This window comes from Podarcis cretensis, assembly GCF_951804945.1.
Source record: "Podarcis cretensis genome assembly, chromosome: 13".
Taxonomy (NCBI): Eukaryota; Metazoa; Chordata; class Lepidosauria; order Squamata; family Lacertidae; genus Podarcis; species Podarcis cretensis.
The window spans coordinates 17,992,338-18,018,762 of NC_137182.1; the positions used below are offsets into that span (position 1 = coordinate 17,992,338).

Here is a 26,425-nt window from a genome sequence, read left to right on the forward strand (position 1 = left end):
TTGCCAGGAAACTGCCTGAGAGCTTCAATGAGGCCAAATTCATCACCTTCAGCATGTTCTTGTTTTGTACTGTTTGGATTTCCTTTGTTCCGGTCTACCTGAGCACCAAGGGGAAATACATGGTGGCTGTGGAGATCTTCTCCATCTTGACCTCCAGTGCTGGTTTACTTGGTTCCATCTTTTCCCCAAAATGCTACATCATTGTGTTAAGACCGGATCTGAACAGTAAGGAGCAATTAATAAAAAGGAAATAGTAAATTATCCTATCATCTCTGTTTTTCATTTTACCTGAATATGGAAAATATAGTCTCTTTCTCCACATCGTATCATGTTGTATTTTATGTTTGGTATTGCCTGGTATTTTCTGGAAATCTTCAAAGATTTTAATTTATGTCCTTTGTTACAACTGAAACAATTAACTGTTATGTATTGAGCTTTGATTTTTCGTCTTTGAGCAGGACATATAGTTTGAGCCATTGGTTTTTCAGTACTGGTTAGAGACTGCTCTCCTTTCAATACATTGTAAACAGGGAAAACCCCCAAAGAGAATTAAAATATGGCAGGGAAAATGCCGAAAATAAGAGATTGTCTTCAAAAATCTTCAACAGAAAAAGCTTTTTGTCCTTATGCTTTGGGAAGGGGTGGAAGAAGGCTGGCGGGGCCACACTTTGGACCACCGTGCTTAAGCCAATCAGGCCTTAGGGCCTATTTCCCACAGCACAAGATCATTGTTCATCCTTGAACCCATGCAGCTATCTGTGCAATCACTGTGACCTTGATGCAAACATGCACCAGACACTCAGGTGGTAAGCTGCACTAATTGATGGCATGCAGGTATATCTATGAACATAAATGAATGGGGGTTGGATCTAGTAAAGCTTTAGGCTGTGTCTATATGTATAATAAATAAATGCATATTCAGCTGCTGTGAGTACTCCATTCCTATTTTCAATCCTGGGAAATATTCCCTGATTAAACCTATCTTGTTTGACTGTTCTCATTATCTATAAACATAAAAAGAGTTATTTTGAAGTTATTCTCAATATTAGAGGTAGCCCCACCAGACTGCTGTTTGGGATATAGGTGGCATAGGAGGACAATGGGATTTAGTAATACAAGTAACAGATGGATCCCATTTCTCTATACCCTCAATGATTCACGTATGTTGGGTCAGATGCTTAGATAACGCTAAGCTCCAAAAGATGTTGTACCTTCCCTCCTTTGTGCGCACAGAACCACCACTTTCAAATACTAGCTAGTTCCAGCCATACTGTAGCCAGTAAGACAACTAATAATCCTCTATATTGAATTCCACGATTATTGCCACTTCCAACTGAGAAGAGGGCTAGAATCAGATATAAATAAAGAATTTGGCTGGTAATTTTTATTCTTGTTATGTTATTTCCCCCATCCCACCAACTGTTTTTGTTTTTACTCTGTTTAGGTCCATAACTTCACAATAAAGGATCTGTATTTTTGATCCTGTGAAGGGGGTGTAATCTCTTTCTCCTCCGCCCTGCCCCCCACAGCTCCAGGTGCAAAACCTTGGAAATTACACCTCTTTTGGTGGCACATATATTATTTATGTGCATTTGCATGTGTGCATTAAGAGGTAAATTAAACTGTCTCCATTAGAAGTCAATAGAACCTGTTTTTATTTTACCAGTTTCTCATTTTGCCTATCTTAAATTCAGTTCTCCACATTTTGGCAACAATTTGTATTTCTTTTTTTATTTAAAAATATCCTCATGAAAATTCTTAAGAAAATGCTCCCAATCTCTGTATGCATTGGCTCAGAATAAACCAAGCAATTTCCCCTTCCTCCTACAAAATAAAAAAAATGCTCAGCTTATTCCAAGTCAACTGACACAAATTGAGACCCAAACATAGTCCCCACCATTTACCTGAAAGTCTTCAAGACCACCTCCCACATCTAAGCCTGCTTGTGAAACTATGGGATAACCAGTCTTCATATAACCAATGTGCTTAAGTCTAATTAACACATGACAGGATTACCTGTCTTGGCAGGTTTAGCTCACTTTGAGAGGGGCCAAGCAATGAGGCCTGTTGTTTCCCTCCAGTGTACCCAAGAAACACAACATGTGAAGTCTAAGATGGTTGCTCCAAGCTCAGACCACATGGCACTCACAAACCTCTCTTGCATTCCTATACCAATAATTTGGACTTTCATCACTATAGCCAAGTTTTTCTGCCTGTGTTTTTTGACTGATGTATGGAAAAACACATGAACTTGACCTTTGAAGAGTTTGTAAGTAAACCAGTTCTTAACCTACCAAATGTGTGGTCTTTTTGTATGCTAAGGGGAAAGTGTTTTTTTGGAACATACAAGGTCATATTTTAAAGGTCTAACAGCCTATATGTCCATGATTTACTTTGGTACATGATTTGTGATTTAAAATCTCTGCTGGGGTTCTCTCACCAAAGAGTACTTCCTACAAATCTGGATCTTGGCATACAGGGAATTCTTTTTATTTTATAACTATTTTTTCTTTTCACCAACACAAACCATCTACAAAACTCAGTGCCCTTCACCATCCTTTTGTTTTGGTATAATTGTCAGTAAACTAATAAACAAATGGTCAGGTGGAAAATTTAAGGACGTTAGATTAATCATTTGCACTGGTCAGATGAAGCATTTCAGCACTGATAACAGACTGACCCACTCTTATTTTCTTCCTCATTGCAGTTAATTCTGCATGCACTTTGTTGTCCCATAAAGGGACAGAAACCACTTCAAATGAAACACCACAAACATGTTTTTTGGTCATCTGTTGGATTTTTTTGATGCAAAGAGAGATAGTTATTATCTAATCTGTAATTATCACTTTTGTCATGAATAATTCTCTCTTGGATAATGTCTCAATAGATTTGCAGAGAATATCAGACAAAGTCTAAACATGAGAATATAAAAAACCCTACTTGTGATTCTAAGCAAGGGAGAGGGCAGAGAAAGAGGCAGGATTTTTGCTTCTCACATTGTCAAGTTGTAAGATAGAATTTTAATCTGTGAATTGGTGGTCAAGTTCTGTTTCTGTCAAGGTAGAATATTGTACTGAAGCTAAGGTTTATGTTCTAGATGGAAATGAGGGTATCTGATTAGAAAGAATATTTGCCCCAGTATGTTGTTGTTTTTTCTTGTGCCAATTCTCTTTCATCTGCCACATTTGGTGTGCAAATATACCACGAGTTGCACCATTGATGATCTTTCCAGAATCCCACATGAATATTACCAACCTGGTGATCTTATTGTTGGCGGACTTGCTTCTCACCTCTTTTCTGCTTTTGACAAAGAAGACTTCAAAGAAAGGCTAACTACCCATCAACTTCTTAATACCATGTAAATATTGCATATCTCAAATAATCATCTGGAACAGAAACATTCCCCAGCTTTAACCTTGCTTACGCAAAAGCAAGCTCCATTGATTTTAGTGGGATTTACTTCCAGGCAGGGTGTGTGTGTGTGTGTGTGTGTAAATTGGTAATCTAGTTCTGAATATTGAACTTCACCTCAGAAAATTTGGGATGAGGGCTCTTAAAATCTTGCCTCTCCTTCTGAGGTGGATTTCTAAGAGCCCCAGATGTTCTTATCCATGTCAGGCAAGATTTACAGGAAACTTCTAGTTGAAAATGTGTCACAGGTCTGAAAATGATGAGAACTACTCCATTCAGTTAGGCTACAATACAGCTTTTCTGTTGGATCAAATCAGTAACTGTATATAAATGTTGCGTATATGTCTATGCTATGCGCTTTCAAAAGATTTTAAAGGTCTCTATTGATGTCAGACGCAGGTGGCGCTGTGGGTTAAAGCCTCAGCGCCTAGGGCTTGCCGATCGAAAGGTCGGCGGTTCGAATCCCTGCGGCGGGGTGCGCTCCCGCTGCTCGGTCCCAGCGCCTGCCAACCTAGCAGTTCGAAAGCACCTCCGGGTGCAAGTAGATAAATAGGGACCGCTTACCAGCGGGAAGGTAAACGGCATTTCCGTGTGCGGCTCTGGCTCGCCAGAGCAGCGATGTCACGCTGGCCACGTGACCCAGAAGTGTCTCCGGACAGCGCTGGCCCCTGGCCTCTTAAGTGAGATGGGCGCACAACCCCAGAGTCTGTCAAGACTGGCCCGTACGGGCAGGGGTACCTTTACCTTTACCTATTGATGTCAGTGTGTGGCTGTCAAAGTTGTGCTGTTACTGTGGTGCGGGCCTGTTTGGTGATTGCTACTTGGTGACAGGGGAAGAGAGACAATTGTGTTTCATATTTATAGAAAGAGTGTGGATCAGGTACATTCATTCTCAATAGCCTGAGCAACAACAGACTGTAATAGGCTGAAGGTTCCGATCAGTGAAGAATGACAGTTAACTGTCAGTTGGTACAAGTAATGAGTGAGGTTTGAGGGAAAGACCAGAGAAAGCTGAGGTGAAAGTGGACAAAGAAGGTATCAATATTAAGCCAATTATCCCCAGTTTGTTAATAATATCTTGTGGTGAAGATTAGAACAAGTGAGCTGGTGTCTATTTTAGGCCGTCCAGTTCTTACCAGATGAATGTCATAAAAGCAGATTTTTTAAATGAGCTCAACTGTCCAAGCAGTCAGAAATACAACTGGATGAACTTTGAGGTCAGAGACAGATTAGTTCAGCTGCTAGTTACAATTTTTGATTGAATTGGGCAGGAGTGGCAGAATAGGGAATCTGATCTGAGGTAAAAGCCTTCAGAGACTGGCGTCAGCAACAGCATCTCTGGAATCTTTAGCAACTGTCAACAAGTACATGTACGTACTTACTTACCCAAAGTAAGTATCAGTATTCCCTTATTGAAGAAAGGGAGGGAATTCAAATCAGTTCATATTTAAACATGCACCTACTAAAATCTGCCTAAAGAGATGATGAAACACAGCTATCATTTGCCATTCACACTTCTCCAAATTTTGCAGTGCAGTTCTCCAGTCACGAAATGTATCCAAAAATACATTTTTGTTGTTGTTGTTTAGTCGTTTAGTCGTGTCCGACTCTTCGTGACCCCATGGACCAGAGAACGCCAGGCACTCCTGTCCTCGAAAACACTATCCAACCATCTCGTCCTCTGTCGCCCCCTTCTCCTTGTGCCCTCCATCTTTCCCAACATCAGGGTCTTCTCCAGGGAGTCTTCTCTTCTCATGAGGTGGCCAAAGTACTGGAGCCTCAGCTTCCAAAAATACATACACTGGGATAAAGTGTCCAAAAAATGCATATATTAGTGAAAGTGGTATAGAAGTATACAAGTGGAATACAATGCACTCTTTTAGGGGAAATTGTTTTGTAGATTTGTGTTAAATTGTGTTAGAGCACAATTTGCATGAAAACATTGAAGAATTGTCATGAGGTCCTAATTTTTTAAAAATAAAATTGCATAGCATATCTCCCAAGAAATCAGCATAAAATTCTCATTGCAGTGTTGTGCCAAAGAACTACCAGCATATTCTGGCCTTGGCATTTGCTGTCAAGGAGATCAATGAGAACCCCAAGATCTTTCCAAATATCACCTTAGGATTCCACATCTATGACAGTTACTTCAATGAAAGGATGACCTACCGGGCTGCTCTGAATCTTCCCTCCACACTTATACCCAACTACAAGTGCGACACCCAGAAACACCTGGTGGCAGTTATTGGGGGACTGGACTTTGATACCTCCCTCCAAATGGCAAACATCTTGGGCATCTACAAGATCCCTCAGGTAAGATACTGCCTTGGAGACTTCATACTCATTCAACATGATCTTTTCTATGCAGAAAGGTTTTGTAATATAGACAAAAGAGGGTGGCCCTGCCTTTCACAAAAAGTGTCCGGTATGCTTTGCACAATTTATTAAAACGTGCAGCATAAAATTGTCAGGTAGTATTTTTTTTTTTTTTTTACCAACAACCAAAACACAAAGTGAAAACAAACAGTGAAAACCCCCAGGCGGCTGATACATAATCAGTTATACATAATCAATAGTAACATATTCAAATCAACCATATGTACAATTCTATATACCTTAACACTCCTCCCTCCACAAAGTTTATTTAACTTTTAATATTTTAATTGCCCCAAATTGTTCAAACCTGCCCAAATAATTCAATATTTTCTCAAACCAATCCTCCTCCTTCTCACTGACCTTAAGCCCTTTCATTTTATGTATCTTCACAGTTAGATATTCTAAGATTATAATATTTTTCAATTTTCCCCTCCATTGGTTCACCCCTAGCTCTTCTGCATTTCCCCAACTACTCACTATAACCTGTCTGGCTGCAATTACCATCATTTTTACCTATTTACGTTCCTCTTTTGTTTCTAACTCAGTGCTACTCAGGCTAACAAGAACCATTAATTTAGATATTTCCACCTTCCTACCCACAATTCCTGATATTTCTATACCAATCTGTTTCCAGAATTCATTAACTAATGGACAATCCCAAATTGTCAGGTAATAATGAGCCTTCAGCAGCATTTAAATATCTCTGCTCTAGGTGGGCTTTCCTCTCCCCCCTTATTAAGCACATTGGCAATTTTTCTCTGCTGGAGAAATGAGTAGTGTATGTTCCATGCCTCCCCTGACCCCTCTAACTAGTCTGGTGTCTCAAGTGCAGTGGATGATATACTTGAGCTGGTTTCTATCTCAGGCAGCAGAATGTCTTTGACTGGGCTTGGCCTCACTCAATGATCCAAAAAGTGTGAATGGTATGGGAGAAGGTGGTCCTTTATATAAATGAGTTCCTGAAAATTCAGGGCTTTTAAAGCCCAATACTAGGACTTTGAATGGAGATTGGAAGCAGTTTGATAAAATCCTGACAGCTGTTTTCTGTACCAGCTGAAGCTTTCTGCCCCTCCTCCCAATACAGGCTTAAAACATTTAATTCACCTGCAGGAGATACTGATAGACTTGTGGGACCTCTCCGCAACCCACTGTAAATTGGGGTGCATATCAAGAAAATATTAAAAGGGAACCAGAGAGCCATCGATAATCTTGTGGTGAATTTCTTGTGAATGAATGGGTGGCTGTCAAGTGTCAGAAAATAGCATTCTCCTATTCATTCTTACTCAATGGCAAATCACCTGCAATGAATGGAGAAGTTCCTGGGCTCGATCCCTGACATCTCTAGGTAGGTCATTGAATGTGTCTTTCCACTCAGTGTTAACAAAGCTGAGCTAGATCAATCAATGTTCTGACGTAGTTGTAGACACCATGCTGTGTCTGTCTTTCCCTCCACTTTTCTGGCTGGAGAATGAACCAGCTGGCAGTCAATTTCCTGAAACAGGGGAGGTTGTCCTGCTTCCATATGAGGTATTTAGCTGTGGGATGCTTTCATTCCCAGCAGTAGGAGAGGGAGGTAGCAGCCATAGTATGCGGGGAGAGGACAGCACCATCCACTGAGTGCCTGAGCTACAATCAAGATCTTTGTCACTATTTCAATTGCATATCAGCAAATTCCGGTTCTGCAGTTAAAAGTGATTCAGAATTTGTGAGCCAAACTACTTCCCCCCCAAAAAAAGATGGGAAAATCAGCGGGAAATGTGGGATAACATTTGCTTGATGCAACATTGTCTAAGCACCTCACAAGAAAATCATGACATCAGCTATTTATTGAGTATTCATTATCCACAGAGGCTAAATGTGCCACCTCTCCCAGCTTTCTGGAGCTTGCCTCCCTGAGGAAATGGTCTGATCTTGCCTTCTAGATGAGCAGGCAATGAATGCACATTTACAAACTCTGCCCCGTTATTTCCTTATAGCTCACTTATGGCTCCTTTGCTCCAGAGGATGCTGGTCAAAGGCAATCTACTTCCTTCTATAGGATGGTGCCCAATGAAGCCCAACAGTACACTGCGATTGTTGAGTTACTTCTGCACTTTGGTTGGACGTGGGTTGGGTTGCTTGCTGGAGATAATGACAGTGGAGAGAGATTTATCCAGGACCTGAAACCTCTGCTCTCTCAAAATGGCATTTGTTTGGCCTTCTGTGAGAAAACCCCGAAAACCACATATTTGGCAGACTTTTATGATGTGCAATCTGACTTCATCCAAATCTATCAAGTTATTATGAAAAGTAAAGCAAAGGCTGTTGTTTTCTATGGAGAAACAAAGTCTATGATTGACTTAAGAGAAATCGTAGCGCTTGGTGAATTGGAAAATGTGACCATGACACCTGAGGGCAAGGTGTGGATTCTGACAGCACAGCTGGATTTTGCAGCATTAACCTATCAAATGAGCTGGGATATGCAAGTCTTCCATGGTTCCCTCTCCTTTGCAGTTCATTCAAATGTGGTACAAGGTTTCAAAGCCTTTCTTCAGGTCCAAAATCCTTTTGAGGCAAATGGAAATGGCTTTCTCAAGCAGTTCTGGGCACAAGTATTTCTCTGTTTATTTCCAAGCTCCAATACAGAGGAGCAGGCCAGTGGAACCTGCACCGGAGATGAAAAGCTGGAAGATCTCCCTTCGTCTGGTTTTGAGATGAGCATAACTGGCCACAGCTACAGTCTCTATATTGCTGTCTATTCCATAGCACATGCTCTACATGCCTTGTTTTTGTCCAGGACCAAATATAGGGGAGATATGGAAGGAGGGGTGCAGGAGCTTCAGAAGCTGCAGTCTTGGCAGGTAATTCATGAGATACATTTTATTTGACCTGGGCAGTGATATGTAGAACAGTATCCCAAAAATTTCTGAGCACTTAGTCTAGGATCAGATTCTCCCCTTGTGTGCAGAGAAGGAGCTCATGAAGGAGGATTTGATCCTCCACTGAAAGGCAGGCCTGTGCAGAGCTCTGGGTAGCCAGGTACACTTGCCCTGGGAATAGGACATCTAAGGTGGTTGTGTGGCCCCATTAGGGGCCTGCTGGACTCAAGCTATCATGCCAAGAATGTCCTGTGCCTCTCAACTGCCCTGGGCCTCAGAGAAACTTTGCACAGGTCTGCTAAGAGGAATAAGGGGGAGTTGGCAGGAGGAGGCAGCCGGAGCTGGGACAAAATGTGTCTGGAGCTGAGGAAAGCAGCTGGGGAACAGCAAGTGCAGCACTCACAATGGTTGTCCCTGACCACTAAACAACAAACAAGAGGACTTTGTTGTTGTTTAGTCATTCAGTCATGTCTGACTCTTTGTGACCCCATGGACCAGAGCACACCAGGCACTCCTGTCTTCCACTGCCTCCCGCAGTTTGGTCAGACTCATGTTGATAGCTTCGAGAACACTGTCCAATCATCTCGTCCTCTTCTCCTTGTGCCCTCCATATTTCCCAACATCAGGGTCTTTTCCAGGAAGTCTTCTCTTCTCATGAGGTGGCCAAAGTATTGGAGTCTCAGCTTCAGGGTCTGTCCTTCCAGTGAGCACTCAGGGCTGATTCCCTTAAGAATGGATAGGTTTGATCTTCTTGCAGTCCATGGGACTCTCAAGAGTTTAGCTCTCTCTCTTCTTTCTTGTTGCAAGAAGTTTGGGCAAATTACCCTAGCAGGCATTTAACAATGGCAAAACATGCAGCAAATAAAAGCATTTAAATAAAGGCTATATAACCTTAAAACCTTCCCTTTCCAGTGAATCCCAAGATATCCCATTTTCCTAATACACAGGTTCAGTAAGCTATCAATTGGTTTACTTGCAATCTTCTTGAAAGGTCAGATTTGTGTGCTTTTTCCATCCAGCAGTCAAAAAAAAAGCTGAACAGGCAGTCTGGCATAGTTTGGTTACCACATGGCAAAAGTTCCTAAACTGGATAAATCTTTGTGGCTAAAGGGAGCAGCTCAGAGCTCCACACACAGAGAATTCTGAGCAGAACAGAAGACTCTGTTGCCCCTTTCCTCACTAGGTGAGCAGAAGTGACATAGGCCAAGCCTGTCCAGACAGGCTTAAAGCATTAATTAGACTCAAGCATGTTGGTTAAATATAAAATCAAATAACAAATAGCTTTATTGGCATCACAGTATAGAACACTTAAAATCACTGGGATAATTAAAAGGACAAGTGTGAAGTTGTCAAAGGTCATAAGGTCACACTGTGATCGTGTGCACTTATATATTCTGTTTCGCCCTGTCTGTTCCCCGAAGGGATGGTTCGTTAGGAACTCTTCGGGTAACCATGCTGGTTACATGGGGCTGGTTACCCAACAATTCTCTTGTTGAGTTAAGATGCAAACGTTGGACTTGAAAGCCATGGGTTTTTTTGGGGGGGGGTCCCCTTCCATTTCTTCTTGGTCAGGAATGCATTGGGATTTTCTCCATGGGAAAGAATGGAAGTCATTGGCTCACTAGGCAAATCCCTTCTGAACCATTTCTCAGGAATGGATTATGTTTGCATAGCATTTATTGACAGCCTGGAGGCATCCTGAGCAGGGGCATAGCGTGGCTTGCTGGTGTCCAGGGCAGGTGCACGGATGCCAAGCGTGGGTGGAGTGTGCTTGCCTAGCCCTCCCCCCCACTGGGTGGGCGTTCACACGCTGGGTGGGGGCAGGGCATGGAGGGTGCTCTTCACCTTGCACTCTCACCAAGCCCCTCCCCCGAGCCTGGCAGGGTGCAGGGATCTTTGTAGGGGCCTGGGGGCCTGGTTCACCCCCCCCCCAAGATTCTGCACCCGGGGCCACAGCCATAGTGGCAGTCATAGTCATAGTGACTATTTTTCTTCCAATGCAGCTCCATCCCTTCCTTAGGACTGTCTCCTTTAACAACTCTGCTGGAGAAACTGTCTCTTTTAGTGAGAATGGAGAAGTAGATGCTGGCTTTGATATTACCAACATGGTCGCTTTTCTAAATGATTCCTTTGTGAGAGTCAAGGTTGGAAGGGTGGGTCTGGAGGCTACCCCAAGCCAGAAATTCTCCATTGAAGACAACCGAATGGTGTGGCACAGAAGCTTTCACCAGGTGGGCCATAATTCCTACATCCATGAGATATTAGAAAATAGAATGTTGTTGCACATTCTGAAGGCAGCCTTTGTAATGGGAGGTTTTAAATGTTTGACGTTTTGCTGTGTTTTTATTAAGTTTGAAGTTGTCCAGAGTTGCTGGGGTGACCCAGTTAGATGGGCGGGATATAAACAAACAAAAAAACAAACAAACAAACCATTTTTCTTCTGCTTATTATTACTAGGCTCTTACCAAGGGCCAATTGGAGGAGGGAAGGAGGCACTGAATGTGGAATTATTCCCTCTACCACCTTACTGTGTTAGTCATCTCACCTGAAGTTGAGCAGGCTAGAATGCAATCAGACCTCACTTGGGAATACTCTGAAACTGTATTTGGGGCCAGGGCGGAATTTTTCCTGCAGACTTACTGGCCCGCCTGCGGGTTTTCACCTGCCTCATATTGTCACAACTTGACCATTAAGGCACAGGGTCTGTATCTTTAAGAACTGGGCACCTTGCTAAAGGGGTTGGGGAAGAGCTATTGCTCTCTGGGAGCCCATATGGGGGCTGATGGGCCACAGCACCCCTTCAGGAGGCAGCCCCGGAGGGATTGTCACACTCAATGTATGTTACAGGTGGGTGGGGGGTGACCTCTTTCCCCACAGTTGACCCAACCAGTATTAACCAGCGGATGAGTTGCTTGATTTAGGAGCCAAACCCAATTCCTTCACTAAAACAATAAAGTTGTGGCCTATTTCATCCCAATACCGATGTCCTGTGTCTCACTGAACATGGGTCACCCCCTTCACAAGTCCACATGCCTCTTGCATTGGAGCATGCAAGCATTATTTTTTTACATGTGCTATGATAGGAAAATGGAGGATGGAATGGGTATTCCCTTATGAATGGAGACAATGGGGGCAGGGCTAGTGAAAATTACCCCCATCCCCTTCCTAATTTGAGCCCTCATGCAATTTTTCTGAATGCCTGAAGCGGCCTCAAAGATGATGAGTTTCAGCATTGTTTTTAAAAAACACAAATAGCTAAGTACCGTATTTTTCTGTCTATAAGACTCCCCAGTGTAAAAGACGCCCCCTGTTTTTGGGGACTCCGATTTAAGAAAATGGGGGGAGATGGCCCCCATTTATAAGATGCCCCCAAATTGAAGACATTTTTTTTGGGGGGGGACCTAGTCTTATACACTGAAAAATACAGTAGTTGGTTTCTCTTTGAGTTTGGAATAAGTAGTTTAGTATTTTCCTACTGAGTGGGGAAAGGAAGTCAAAAGCGCTACTAATTTCTGTGAGTTAAACTGTTTGTGTGTTCATTTAAATGGGCAGGTTCCACCCCTTTCTGAGTGTAACCCAAAATGCCCTCCTGGTTCCAGCAAGGAGAAGAAGGAGGGGGAGCCATTCTGCTGCTATGATTGTGCTCCATGTCCTCAAGGCAAGATTTCATCCCAGAAAGGTAAGTGACACAAGATATATACATTTCAAACATAATTCATTAGAAGTTGTGGAAAAGGTTAAGTAAATAATTGGTAACATATTGTTTGTTTGGAGAACAACATTTTTTTTAGAACAGTACACATTTTTTGGGGGGGGCAACTGTATTTTGGTTGATGTGTTGGTTCAAGTAGTGCAGTTTGGAAAACTTTCCCGTTCGAATGTCAACAAAAGCAAATTTCTCCTCCGTCTCTATTGGCAGACAGCCCCCATACAAGAATATGGACATTGTCCTAAAAAGACAAGGTTTGTTACCCATGAGATAAATGGACCATTGATCTGATTGAGTATAAGATGCCTCCCTTAATTCTTATTCTGAACAATTATACGGATGGTATTTATTTGTAGTTGCCACTCTTGTCCATCTAAACTGCACCCCAAAAAGCCTAACACACAGTGCTGAGGTAGGGTTCTTAGGCATCACTTTGAATCTGGTTTATCTGGAAATATCTGTGATACTTCTAATTTAACATTATGAGTTCCATACTCGCAGTATTAGTAGTTGCTCTCCAACACATCCAAAATCTGAATATATTATTTTCTTTCCAGACATGGTTGACTGTGTTGCATGCCCAAAGGACCACTATCCACACAGGAACCAATCACAATGCATTCCAAAGACCATCAGCTTCCTGTCTGCTCAAGAGCCTCTGGGAATGAGCTTAGCATTGTTGGCTCTTTATTTCTCTCTCCTCACACTGGTGGTCCTAGCCATTTTCATTAAACATCAGGACACACCCATTGTCAGAGCAAACAATCGGGACCTCACCTACACTCTCCTCACTTTCCTCCTGCTCTGCTTCCTCTGCCCATTGATCTTCCTCAGCCCTCCAGAAAGAGTGAGCTGCCTGCTCCGACAAATGGCTTTTGGCCTTGTTTTCACAGTGACCGTTTCTTGTGTTCTGGCCAAAACGATCACGGTGGTTCTGGCCTTTGTGGCCACCAAACCAGGATCCAGAATGAGGAAGTGGGTGGGGAAAAGACTGGCAAGCGCCATTGTGATTTCTTGTTCCCTTATCCAAGTGGGCATTTGCAGTGTGTGGTTAGGAAGCTCTCCCCCATTCCCTGATTCTGACATGCATTCTGTGATGAGGGAAATCATTCTAGGCTGCCACGAAGGGTCAGTTGCTCTGTTTTACTGTGTCCTGGGCTACATGGGCTTTTTGGCCATTATTAGCTTTGTTGTGGCCTTTTTTGCCAGGAAATTGCCCGAGAGCTTCAATGAGGCCAAATTCATCACCTTCAGCATGTTTTTGTTTTGTACTGTTTGGATCTCCTTTGTTCCAGTGTACCTGGGCACCAAGGGGAAATACATGGTGGCTGTGGAGATCTTCTCCATCTTGGCCTCCAGTGCTGGCTTACTGGGTTCCATCTTTGCTCCCAAATGCTACATCATTTTATTGAGGCCTGATCTGAACAGCAAGGAGCAGTTAATAAAAAAGAAATAGCAAATATAACCTCCCAATATATTGAGAGGCAATTAAAAAACAAACAAACACGTCTCATTACTTTCTAGGTTATTTTCCTATAAGTAAGGTTTTAGTAGAGTTGCTGCCTTCATGATTAACCAGTGCCAGTGATTTCAGTACAGCCACTCCACGCTTAATTGGGGGTTATGTTCTGAACATCAGTGAACATCTGCTGCTCTTTCTCTATTCCAGATCAAAAATACTGCACAAAAAATAAACACATCTAAAATTTTGGGGGCTGGATCGAGGCTGGAGGCTTTGGAACACTAAAAAAATCTAATAGGTACCACAAAATATGCAGGCCTGACTAGATCATCCAATGGTGATTGATTAGAAACTGAATAAGATTTGCCAAGAGAATCTCACCCCATTCTTTAGCCTGTCTTAGTATAAATGTCATTAAATCAATGAACAGATGTTCAGGTGTGAAATTTTAGGTCCGATTAATCATTTCCACGGTCAAGTGAGGCATTTCAGCATTGATGGCAGTTTATTCTACATGCCCTTCTGTTGTCCCATAAAGGGACAGAAGCCACTTTGAATGAAACATCACAAACATGGTGTGTGTGTTTTTTTGTCATCTGTTTCATTTTCCTGATGTAAAGAGAGCTAGTTATTATCTCATCTGTAATTATTACTCTCATAATTACTAACTGTCTCTTGGATAATGTCTCAATAGATTTACAGAGAATAAAAGTCAAAGTCTAAACATTAGAATATAAAAACTCTTCTTGTGATTCTATGCAAGGGAGAGGGCAAAGGAAGGGGAAGGATTTCTACTGTTGTCTATGTTGAGTTGTAGAATAGGATCTTGATCTGTGAATTGGTAGTGTAGTGCGGTTCCTGTCAAGGCGGAATATTGTGCTGAGGGTTCTATTGAAACTAAGGTTCATGTTTCACATGGAAGTTTGGGTGTTTGAGGAGGAGAAATAATATTTGCCTCAGCATGCTATTCTTTATTGTGCCCCTTCTCTTTCTTCTGCCACATTTGGTGTGCAAACATACCACGAGTTGCACCGTCCATGATCTGTCCAGAATTCCACATGAATACTACCAACCTGGTGATCTTATTATTGGTGGCCTTGCTTCTCACCTTTTTTCTGCTTTTGACAAAGAAGACTTCAAAGAAAGGCTAACTACCCGTCAACTTCTTAATACCTTGTAAAGACTTCATATGTCAGATAATACAGAAACATTCCTAAGCTCTAACCAGGCTTACTCAGAAGCAAGTGCCACTGGTTTCAGTGGGATTTACTTCCAGGCAGAGGTGGTGGTGGTGGGGAACTATTGCTAAGCTGAAGAGTTCCCTAGTTAAGATGGAAAGCCCTTCTCTGTTCTGAATATTGAACTTCACCTCAGGAAGTTTGGGCTAAGAGCTCTTAAGAGGTGGGGTTCCAAGACCCCCAGATGTTCACATCCAAGTGAGGCACAGCTTATAGGATACTCCTAGTTAAAAATATGTCACAGGTTTGGAAATTATGAGAACTACTCCATTAAGCTAGGCTACCTACTTCTCTGTATTTTGAAACACGTTTTTAATTGGATCAAATCAGTACCTGTATATTTCTGTGCTTTGTGGTTTAAAAATGCTTTATATCCTCTGTTGAAGGTCTCTGTTTATGTCAGTGTGTGAGTGTCAAAGTTTGATGCTTTGCTCTTAATGTTGTGCAGAGCTGTTCAGTTATAGCTACTTGGTGATAGGAAGACAGGAAGGGGAAAGAGATTCAATGGCATTTAATATTTATAGGCAGGGCCTGGAACACGTACATTCATTCTGATTGGCCTTGGGAACAAAAGACAGTGATTGGTTGAAGGTTCTGAACATTGAAGAAATGGCAGTTAACTGTCAGTTGGGAGAAGTAATGAGTTGAGGTGTGAGGCAAAGACAAGAGATAGCTGAGGTAAAAGTGGACAACTGAGACTTAAATAGTTAGGTATTTATCCCCAGTTTGTCAAGACTTGTTGTAGTGGAGATCAGAGCAAGTGAGCTGGTATGTCTTTTCGGCTAGGAAGGTTCCAATTTCTTACCAGAAGAATGCCATAAAAGCAGGTTTCTTAAGAGCTCAACTGTTCAAGCAGCCAGAAATCCAATTGGCTGAATGCTGAAGTCAGAGGCAGATTGGTTCAGCTGCTAGGTACAATCTGTTAGTGGTGGCACCTGCCCTGTGGAACGCCCTCCCAGTGGATGTCAAGGCAATAAGCAACTATCTTACTTTTAAAAAGACATCTGAAGGCAACCCTGTTTAGGGAGGTTTTCAATGTTTAATGCTGTATTGTGTTTTTAAAGAGTGGCTGGGAAAACCCAGCCAGATGGGAAGGGTATAAATAATAAGTTATTATTCTTAACAGCATCTCTTGAATCTTTAGATACCGTTGTCAAGTATATGTAGGACCCGAAAGTAAGTATCAGTACTCCCTTATTCGAGATAGAGGCAGGATTCAAATTAGTTCACATTTAAATTTGAACCTACCAAAATTAGCATGCTCTAAAAAGATAACAAAACCAAAACACAACTATCATTTGAAATTTATACAATGCATTCTTTTAGGGAAAATTGCTTTGCAGATATGTGTATACTAGGGAACTATTTGCAGTGAAATACAGAAGAATAATTCTGAAGCCCTTTTTAAAAATTGCATAGCATATTTCCCAAGGGTTCAGCATAAAATTCTCTTTGCAGTGTGGTGGCAAGGAACTACCAGCATATTCTAGCTTTGGTGTTTGCTGTCAAGGAGATCAATGAGAACCCCAAGATCTTGCCTAATATCACCCTGGGATTCCACATCTATGACAGTTACTTCAGTGAAAGGATGACTTACAGGGCCGCTCTGAACCTTCCCTCCACACTTGTCCCCAACTACAATTGCCACACCGAGAAATATCTGATGGCAGCTATTGGGGGATTGGACTTTGATACCTCCCTCCAAATGGCAGACATTTTGGACATTTACAAGATCCCCCAGGTAAGATACCACCTTGGCGACTTCATACTTATTTACTATCCTATTTTCTATCCAGAAGGATTTTGTACAGTAGAGGAGTTGTGACTGACAAAGGAGGGTAGTCCTTCCATCCACAAAAAGTGTTTCCAGTGCACTTTGCTCAATTAAATTAAATGCTACCAAAACACACACCCTGTCATATAGTATTGAGCCATCAGCAGCATTTAAACATGTCTGCTCAAGTTGGGCATTCCTTTCTCCCTTCTTAAGCACACTGGCCATTTTTATTTACTGGAGGTATGAGTAGTGTATGCTGCAGGCCTCCCCTGACTCCTCTAACTAGCTTGGTGTCTCAAGTTCAGTAGATGATGCCATCTCATTAACAGTGTTGCAGGAAGATTCAATGGCAGGTGTAATCAGTTTCCATCTCAGGCTGCAGAATGTCTTTGGCCAGACCTGACCTCACCCAAGTGTGAATGGTATGGGAGAAGGTAGCTCTTTAGATACAGTGGTGCCTCGCAAGACGAAATTAATCTGTTCTGTGAGGCTCTTCGTATAGCGGTTTTTTCGTCTTGCGAAGCAAGCCCATTGACAGCTTAGCGGATTAGCGCTATTAGCGGTTTAGCGGCTTTTAGCGATCAGCTGTTAAGCGGCTTATCAGCGGATCAGCTACTAAGCGGCTTAGCGGCTTAGGAAAAGGGGGGGAAAAGGGGAAAAAACCTGCAGGAACTCGCAAGACATTTTCGTCTTGCGAAGCAAGCCCATAGGGAAATTCGTTTTGCGAAGCGCCTCCAAAACGGAAAACCCTTTCGTCTAGCGGGTTTTCCGTCTTGCGAGGCGTTCGTCTTGAGTTTCAGACAATTTCTAGGGATTTAATTGAGACTGGAAACAATCTGGCAATATCCTGGCAGCTGTCTTCTGTACCATCTGAATCTCCCCACACATCCCCCCCAATACAGGCTTAAACTATATAATCCAACTGGAAGGGATACTGCATGGATTGATGGAACATCTCTGCAACCCTAGAGCTCAATCCACAATCTTGTGGTGAACTTCTTTTGAATGTATGGGTGTCTGTCATGGGCTAGGAAATAGTATTCTCCTATTTAGTCTTATCCACTGGCAAGTCATCACACCATTGAAAGGGTTTAGCAGAGCACCTACAATGAATGTAGAAAGCCCTAGGATTAATCCCTGGCATCTGTAAAGGTCTGTAAAGGTCTCCTGCCACTCCATCTAGACAATACTGAGATAGATGGATCAGTGGTCTAACTCAGTAGTAGTCACCTTCCTGTATCTAGTCCTGCTTCCATCTGAGGCATTTAGCTGTGGGATGTTTTCCTTCCTAGCAGCAGCAGGAGGAGGCAGCAGCCGTAGTGGGCTGGGGGCAGGCAGCATCATGGATGGAGTACTTGAGCTAGAATTGATGTGACCTCTGCAAATCTCAGGATGCCTCCAGGCTGTCGCTAGTTTTGTGTAGGATTCAACCACTCACCTCCCTTGAGTACCTATGCCTTCACTGGAGGTTTTTAAGCAGAGGTTGGATGGTCATCTGTCATGGATGCTTTAGTTGAGATTCCTTCCAACTCTACAATTCTATGATTGTATGATTCTGCATGGGTGAACTGGTGCTTTTGTGAGCAAAACTACACACACATAAACATACTCCAAAAAGTGGTGGGAAAACGGCTTCCTTCCAAAAAGCAATTGGGAAATGCACTGGAAAGTGCCGGATAAGATTTGCTAGATGCAACATTGTCTAGCCACCTCACAAATCATTCAACCTCTCTGCAAACTTTGTAGAAATAAATCAGGGTCCATAATGAATAAACAGAAAACCTGGAAATGCCATCAGGCCACTGGCTGCTGGCTTCTCATTCCTTGTCTAAGGGAGAGCGCTACAGCAGCATTCCAAATGCCATGCAGGAAGAAGGGAAGAGTGAAGTAAAAATAGATAGTCTTTGAATGGAGAGAAGGTACTGTGGTAGTGGGAGAGCAAAAAAAAACATGCTTCCACTTTTCATTCTGCCAACTGGTGCCTCTCTCAGCCAGTGGTGGAGTTTCATGCTCTGGCACTGGGGGATGGAGAGCAGGTGGGGGCGGGGCTGGCGTGCGTCCCGGGGTAATGGCACACCGCCCACAGGGGTGTGGCGCACATCCTGGGGGCGTGGCGCCCAGCACGGGCGGGGGGGGCAGCCACAATGCCACCCCACTGGGATCGCGCTGCCAGGGGCGGTGTGCTCCCCCCGCACCCCTCTTCCTCCGCCAGTGCTCCCACCTTTGCCCCATAGCTTACTGACTGAAGACTGAAGCTGCTATCCTCAAAGCTGGGACTCAGACAACAGGAGGCAGTTGTGGCACTTGAGTGATGTGTGGAAAGGAAGGGAAGTTAAGACACCATGAAATGAGAAGCTGAAATGCAGTGATGAAGAAAAAGGGAGGAAATGGAGAAAAGAAACGGAGGAGAGGAAAGTAGCAGTGCAGGAAACCAAGGACTACAAACTTAAGAAGGAAAAGGGGGCGGGGAGAGGTAAAAAGGAATGCAGGGAAGTGGGTATGCAGGGTGGCAGAGGTTTAGGCAGAAGCTGAGAAGCTCCATGGAGGCAAGATCTGCTGCCCTTTCCAGCTTTCTGGAACCTGCCTTCTTAAGGCAACTGGCTCATTTCGCCTTCTGTGTGGTCAGGCCCTCAATGGACATATGCAGGCTGTCTTCCACATTTACAGATTATGCTTCTTTATTTCCTTCTAGCTCACTTATGGCTCCTTTGCTCCAGAGGATGCTGATCAAAGCCAATCCACTTCCTTCTACAGGATGGTGTCAAATGAAGCCCATCAGTACACTGGGATTGTTGAGTTACTTCTGCACTTTGGTTGGACGTGGGTTGGGTTGCTTGCTAGTGGAGACGGTGGAGAGAGATTTATTCAGACGCTGAAACCTCTGCTCTACCAGAGAGGTATTTGCTTGGCCTTCTCAGAGACAACCCTGAAAACGACATATTTGGCTGAGTACTATGTCATGTATTTCCACTGGGTCCAAATTTATCAAGCTATTATGGAAAGTAAAGCGAAGGTGGTGGTTGTCTATGGAGGAACAAGGTCCATGCTTGCCTTGCGATCAATGGTAGCACTAGGTTTACTGGAAAATGTGACCAAAACCTCTGAGGGCAAGGTGTGGATTCTGACAGCACAGCTGGATTTCACAGCAATGACCTATCAAATGAGCATGGATATGCAAGTCTTTCATGGTTCCCTCTCCTTTACAGTTCATTCAAATGTGGTGCAAGGTTTCAAAGCCTTTCTTCAGGCACAAAATCCTTTTGAGGAAGATGGAAATGGCTTTGTCAAGCAGTTCTGGGCACAAGTATTTCTCTGTTTATTTCCAAACTCCAATACACAAGAGCAGGCCAGTGGAACCTGCACTGGAGAGGAGAAACTGGAAGATCTCCCTTTATCTGCATTTGTGATGAGCATAACTGGCCACAGCTACAGTCTTTATAATGCTGTCTATGCCACAGCACATGCTCTACATGCCATGTTCTTGTCCAGGACCAAATACAGGGCAGCAGTGGAAGGAGGGATGCAGGAGATTCAGAAATTCCAGCCTTGGCAGGTAATTCTTTTCATGAGATACATTTTATTTGACCTGGGCAGTGATACATAAAACAGTACAGTGGTACCTCAGGTTAAGTACTTAATTCGTTCCGGAGGTCCGTACTTAACCTGAAACTGTTCTTAACCTGAAGCGCCACTTTAGCTAATGCGGCCTCCTGCTGATGCTGTGCCGCCTGAGTTCTTAACCCGAGGTAATATTTCTGGGTTAGCAGAGCCTGTAACCTGAAGTGCATGTAACCCGAGGTACCACTGTACCCTGAAAAAAATCAAGCTTCAATGTAAGACCATATTCTCTGCTTGTTTGCAGAGAAGCTGCTCATTAAGGACTAGCATAGTGAAATATCAGGCCACCTTGCTTACAGTTGTTAAGCAGGAGGACCCAATCCTGCACTATCGTGGTTTTTTGTGAGCAACTTCCTTTGTGTGCATGGGAAAACATGCAGCAACCAGAAGCATGGAAATACATACTGTAAAACCTTAAAATATGCCCTTTCCCGTGAATTCCAGAATATCCCACTTCACTAGCACACAAGCTTAGCAGGTCCTACACGGTTTACTTACAGAACTCTTCAAAGTTCAAAGATTTTTGGAACACAGCACTCAGAAAAAGGTTGCAGAAGCAGAAGACATAGCTTGGTTACAAAATGGTAAAAGTTCCTAAACTTGTTATTGGTATAGAAAATGGTAGTTTCAGACTACGTTCTTGTCTGAAATAAGCACCTTCTTAAATCCATGTGGCTGTAGGGATCAGGTCAGAACTCCACACACACCAAATTCACATTTAGAGTGAGCAGAACAAATGGCTTTGTTGCCCATTTCCTCCCAAGGTAAGAGGAAGTGACATAGGCCAAGCCTGTCAGGACACCTTACTCTACAGCATTAAAGCCTTTATGTACGTATTACAAGACATTTGCATTACTTCAAAGTTACTCTATTTCTTTCCTTGCAGCTCCACCCCTTTCTTAGCAGTGTCTTCTTCAACAACTCTGCTGGGGAAACGGTATCTTTTAGTGCGAACAGGGAAGTAGAAGCTGGCTTTGATATCACCAACCTCGTCACTTTCCCAAATAACTCCTTCATGAGAGTCAAGGTTGGAAGACTGGGTGGGGAGGCTGCCACAGGCCAGCTGATTTCCATTGATGACAACAGAATGGTGTGGCACAGAAGCTTTCAGCAGGTGAGGCATAATTCCTACATCCATGAGAGACAGGAAAAGAGAATGTTATTCTACTTACATATCATCAGTCCAGCACATACCTGCCAGATTCTAAACATTTTCCTCTGCACTGCTTAAGAATAATAGAGTCTTAGAGTTGGAAGTCATCCCGAAGGTCATGTGGTCCGGGATACAGGAATCTCAACATAAGATGATCTTGCTGGCTCAGATCAATGCCCAACTAGTGCAGAATAATGCCATTGGCCAATCTTGTCCAGTATCTGGATATGGCATGTGGCTTTTGGCTTGGGGCTCTTTTCATCCAAGTGCATTTCATGAGTCTCTTGGGAAGAAGAAGCAGGTGTTTCCTGCTTGCAGTTCAAATGCATGATGGTTGAGAAGGAAGTAGGGGCTGTGAAGGTTTGTGGGTAGCTATTCTTTGTCACCAAGTGTAGAATGAGGAAAGGGGCTTCTTAGATCGGAGAAGAATCAGCCCTCCCCAAGAAGGCTTGCCTGGCACCTCCCTACATATCTATAGGCACCAGACAAAAACATTCCTCTTCTTCCAAGCCATTAGTGAATTAAACTATTTATGGTCTTTCAAACTGGGATGCTACTGATTGTGTTTGTCATGCTTTCCCTTTTTATGTTTTTATAATGTAAACTGCCCTGTGGCATGGTATAATAAATAAATAAATAAGGTTCTGGAAGTGGCCAACCAGATGCTTGTAGGAAACCCACAAAGAGGACATGATCATAAGACCTCTCTCCGCTTTTGTGGTTTCCAACAACTGGTATTCAGCACCATACTTCCTCTGACCATTGAGTAAATGCATTCCCTCCACCAAGGATGGTAGCCTCTGATAGGCTTCTCTTCCATTAGTTTTTCCAATCATCTTTTAAAGTCAGCCAAGTTGATGCCCATCACTTTCTCTTGTAGAATTCCTATCTCATAGTTTTAGCTATAATGTGTGGAAAGGTGCCCCAATCAATCAAAAATTAACTTCATTTTTTATCTCTGAGTTCTAGTATTATGACAGAGGGAGAAAAAGCTTTTCCTTACCCTCTTCCCCATTATTTACATGAGCAGGTTTCACCCCTTTCGCTATGTAACCCAAGTTGCCCTCCTGGTTCCAGGAAGGAGAAGAACGAGGGGGAGCCATTCTGCTGCTATGATTGTGCTCCATGTCCTCAAGGCAAGATTTCATCCCAGAAGGGTAAGAGACACAGGATATATAATTTTCCAACCGTATGTCATGTTAGAAGTTGAGGAGAAGGATAAATCAATCAATGGTGATATGTGCGTTTTTTAATGTGTTGTTTGAATGGAGAACTGCATTACAAATGTTTAGAGAAGTTCACATTTTTAAGGGCATCTGTACTTTGGTCAATGTGTTGGTTCAAGGAGGGCAATGTAAATAGCGTTCTCATTCAAGTGGCATAAAAACCAATTTTCTCCTCCATACCTGTCAGGGAACTGCCATCAGAGCCAGAGGCGGAGGGAAGGCTCCAGAGCGATGCCGGAGAGGGTCCCAGCAGGGAGAGAGGCAGCCCATCTGCTGGGGAAGGAAATCAGTGTAACACCAGGAGAGAAGGGGGGCAGATAGGGGAGTCAGAGAAAAGGCAACCAGGACTCTTCACCGGAGACTAGTGGCGAGAGCACGGGTACTCCGCTGCCCACACCCTCCCTGCGCTGAAGACTTCAGCGCAGGGAGAGTAGGAGGAGACTTGGAGTCAAAGAACTTTTTTGCTGGAAGAAGTTTAAGAAATGCCCACTGATGGATTCTGCCAGCGACTGAGACAGCCACGAAGTGAAGGGCTGTCCAGACAGAAAGGGTTCAACCAGACAACTAAGCCAAGAGTGGCGGCAACGTACGCATGAGCAACCACTAGAACCATTACAATACCTATTGACAGATAGCCCCCATAAAGGAATATGGACCATCTCCTAAAAAGAATCGGTTTGTGACCCATGATCTAATCTTCATTACAGGTTAAAATATAGCAGGGAATTTTGAACTCAATGCACCAGTGATATGACTTCGTATGAGACACCTTCTTTAATTCAGGCAATAACAAATAAACATGTCTATGAATGATACGTGATAATACACCTGGGCGTGGTGGAATGCGTTCAGCCTAGTATGTGGGGGTGTAATGGGGGGAATGGAACCCTTGTGTAAAATGGTCATGGACTGTACCTGTTCTGGACAATAACAATGTGGTTTATGGGAAGTTAGCAAGCCATCACAGGACACCCCACATAACCCAACACAAAGGCTGAGGTAGGGTTCTTAGGCATCACTTTCAGTTTGGTTACTATGGAAATATCTGTGATAACTCTAATTTAACATTAAGTGTTCCATACTCACAGCATGTTGTTACTATCCTAACAACTGAAATCTAAATGCATTACGTTCTTTCCAGACATGGAAGATTGCGTTGGGTGCCCCGAAGATCACTATCCACACAGAGACCAATCACAATGCATTCCAAAGACCATCAGCTTCCTGTGTGTTCAAGAGCCCCTGGGGATGAGCTTAACATTGTTTGCTCTTTCTCTCTTTCTCTTCACAATATTAGTCCTTGCCATCTTTATTAAACATCAGGACACACCCATTGTCAGAGCAAACAATCGGGACCTCACCTACACTCTCCTCACTTTCCTCCTGCTCTGCTTCCTCTGCCCATTGATCTTCCTCAGCCCTCCAGAAAGAGTGAGCTGCCTGCTCCGACAAATGGCTTTTGGCCTTGTTTTCACAGTGACCGTTTCTTGTGTTCTGGCCAAAACGATCACGGTGGTTCTGGCCTTTGTGGCCACCAAACCAGGATCCAGAATGAGGAAGTGGGTGGGGAAAAGACTGGCAAGCGCCATTGTGATTTCTTGTTCCCTTATCCAAGCAGGCATTTGCAGTGTGTGGTTAGGAACATCTCCCCCATTCCCTGATTCTGACATGCACTCAATGAGGAGAGAAATCATTCTAGGCTGCAACGAAGGGTCTGTTACCCTGTTTTACTGTGTCCTGGGCTACATGGGCTTTTTGGCCATTGTCAGCTTTGTTGTGGCCTTTTTTGCCAGGAAACTGCCTGACAGCTTTAATGAAGCCAAATTCATCACCTTCAGCATGTTGTTGTTTTGTAGTGTTTGGATCTCGTTTGTTCCGGTCTACCTGAGCACCAAGGGGAAATACATGGTGGCTGTGGAGATCTTCTCCATCTTGGCCTCCAGTGCTGGCTTACTGGGCTCCATCTTTGCTCCCAAATGCTACATCATTGTGTTGAGGCCTGATCTGAACAGCAAGGAACAGTTAATAAAAAGGAAATTTTAAATTATATCATGATCTTTGTTTTGTTTTTTGTACCATTATATAATTCAAAATAATCTCTCTTCATTCTTATCATATAATTATGTTGCATTTCATCTGTTACAATTCCTACCTTCAGGTCCTTTAAAAATCCTTTGGAGTCTCTGAGACAGGGGTCCCCAACCTTGTCATTGATACCACATAATATTGAGGCCTAACTAGAACACCAAAGTGTAATTAATTAGAAATTAAATGTAAGAATACTGTTTATTGGGAGTCTTGTATATTTATTTAGTTATAGCTAGCTTCTCATTCCTTTCTGGGTGATTCTCTAGTAAGTAAAGTTTCAGTTGAGCTGCTATATATTTTCAGCCAGAATTCACGAGAACTCAGTTCTGGCATCTTTCACATAGGCACTATTGCCATTATAATAGAATGGGAAGGTATTCATGATGTGTTCTGGCACATCTTTTTCTAGAAAAATAACACTTGCTTCTGTCATGTCAATGGTTGTGGGCAATATTTGCTATTTCAGGGATTAGTGTTTACTTAAAACTCAATGTGTAACAATTGTGGTATTTTTAATGGGCATATTGTTATAAGATATCAGTATTTTCATCACTCCCATTGCAAGGATACCTGATCCTATTGTTTTATTTTCATACTGTGAGAAAGGAGGGGGCAGAAGCTACTCTTTGAGACTTCCATCTCTGGTACTGTTGTTCTTTTTCTTTGATCTGTCTTGCGAAGAGAAAGGATGACTGTATGAGTGCTGCTCCTCTCATACATAATTATGTTCTTTTATTTGATTAATTGGTAGAAATAAATTAGGTATGCTGCAATACCTCCACAGCTTTGCTTCTGTTTACTCTGCTGAGTTTGGGTGCTCACATGAGCAGACGAGTCCACAGCACCAGGACCTGCTCCTCGGGAATGCTGCGTTGATGTTCCTGTGTTCCTGTGATCGGAAGGTCAGAGAAGGTGCTCCGGTAGCCCAGCCCATGCAGGCGCTGAAGACGTGGGCTGATTGTGGGCGTACTGAAAGTAGGCCCACCATATTGCTCTATGGGATGCAGGTTGCTAGGAGGACTACAAGATTTATTAATATCACTAATGAATGGAAACTATGCAACATAAAAATAACATGTGTGTAATCTGCACCACCCCATTGGTTCTAGGCCCAAAATCTTGGAAATCAGAACTCATTAGGTGTAACATATACATGTCATTTATGTATGTAATTGACGAGGTAAAAGTACAGTGGTACCTCCGGTTGTGGATGGAATCCATTCCAGAGCTCCGGTCAGATCCCGAGGTTTTCACAACCGGAGGTGCCTTTTCCGCACATGCGTGTGGTGCAGTAGGGCGCTTCTGCGCATGCATGCATGGTGAAACCTGGAAAAATATTTCCGGGTTTGCTGCATGTGTATTCCGACGGATACATAACCAGAGGTGCTCATAAGTAGAGGTACTATCTGAATTAGTAGTCAATAGGGATGGAAGATCCTGCCAATTTTGATTTTACCAGATTCTCATTTTGTTCATGTTAAATTCAGTTCTCCATATTTCTGCATGTTT

General features: G+C 43.1%; 1 protein-coding gene across 18 annotated transcripts in view; it reads left to right on the forward strand.

Moving 5' to 3' along the window:
* The window catches only part of LOC307200595 (uncharacterized protein), a 188,433-nt gene that overhangs the window by 25,102 nt on the left and 136,906 nt on the right, over window positions 1-26,425 (forward strand). For all 18 annotated transcript variants that reach the window (XR_013832401.1, XM_079949162.1, XM_079949171.1 and 15 more), the window contains 2 exons: window positions 5,537-5,724; window positions 21,336-21,563. Coding sequence is in view for 17 of the 18 variants with exons in the window: in XM_079949162.1 (XP_079805288.1) it covers window positions 5,537-5,724; window positions 21,336-21,563 (416 nt within the window). In the remaining variant the exon portion in view is untranslated. The remainder of the gene's footprint in view (window positions 1-5,536; window positions 5,725-21,335; window positions 21,564-26,425) is intronic.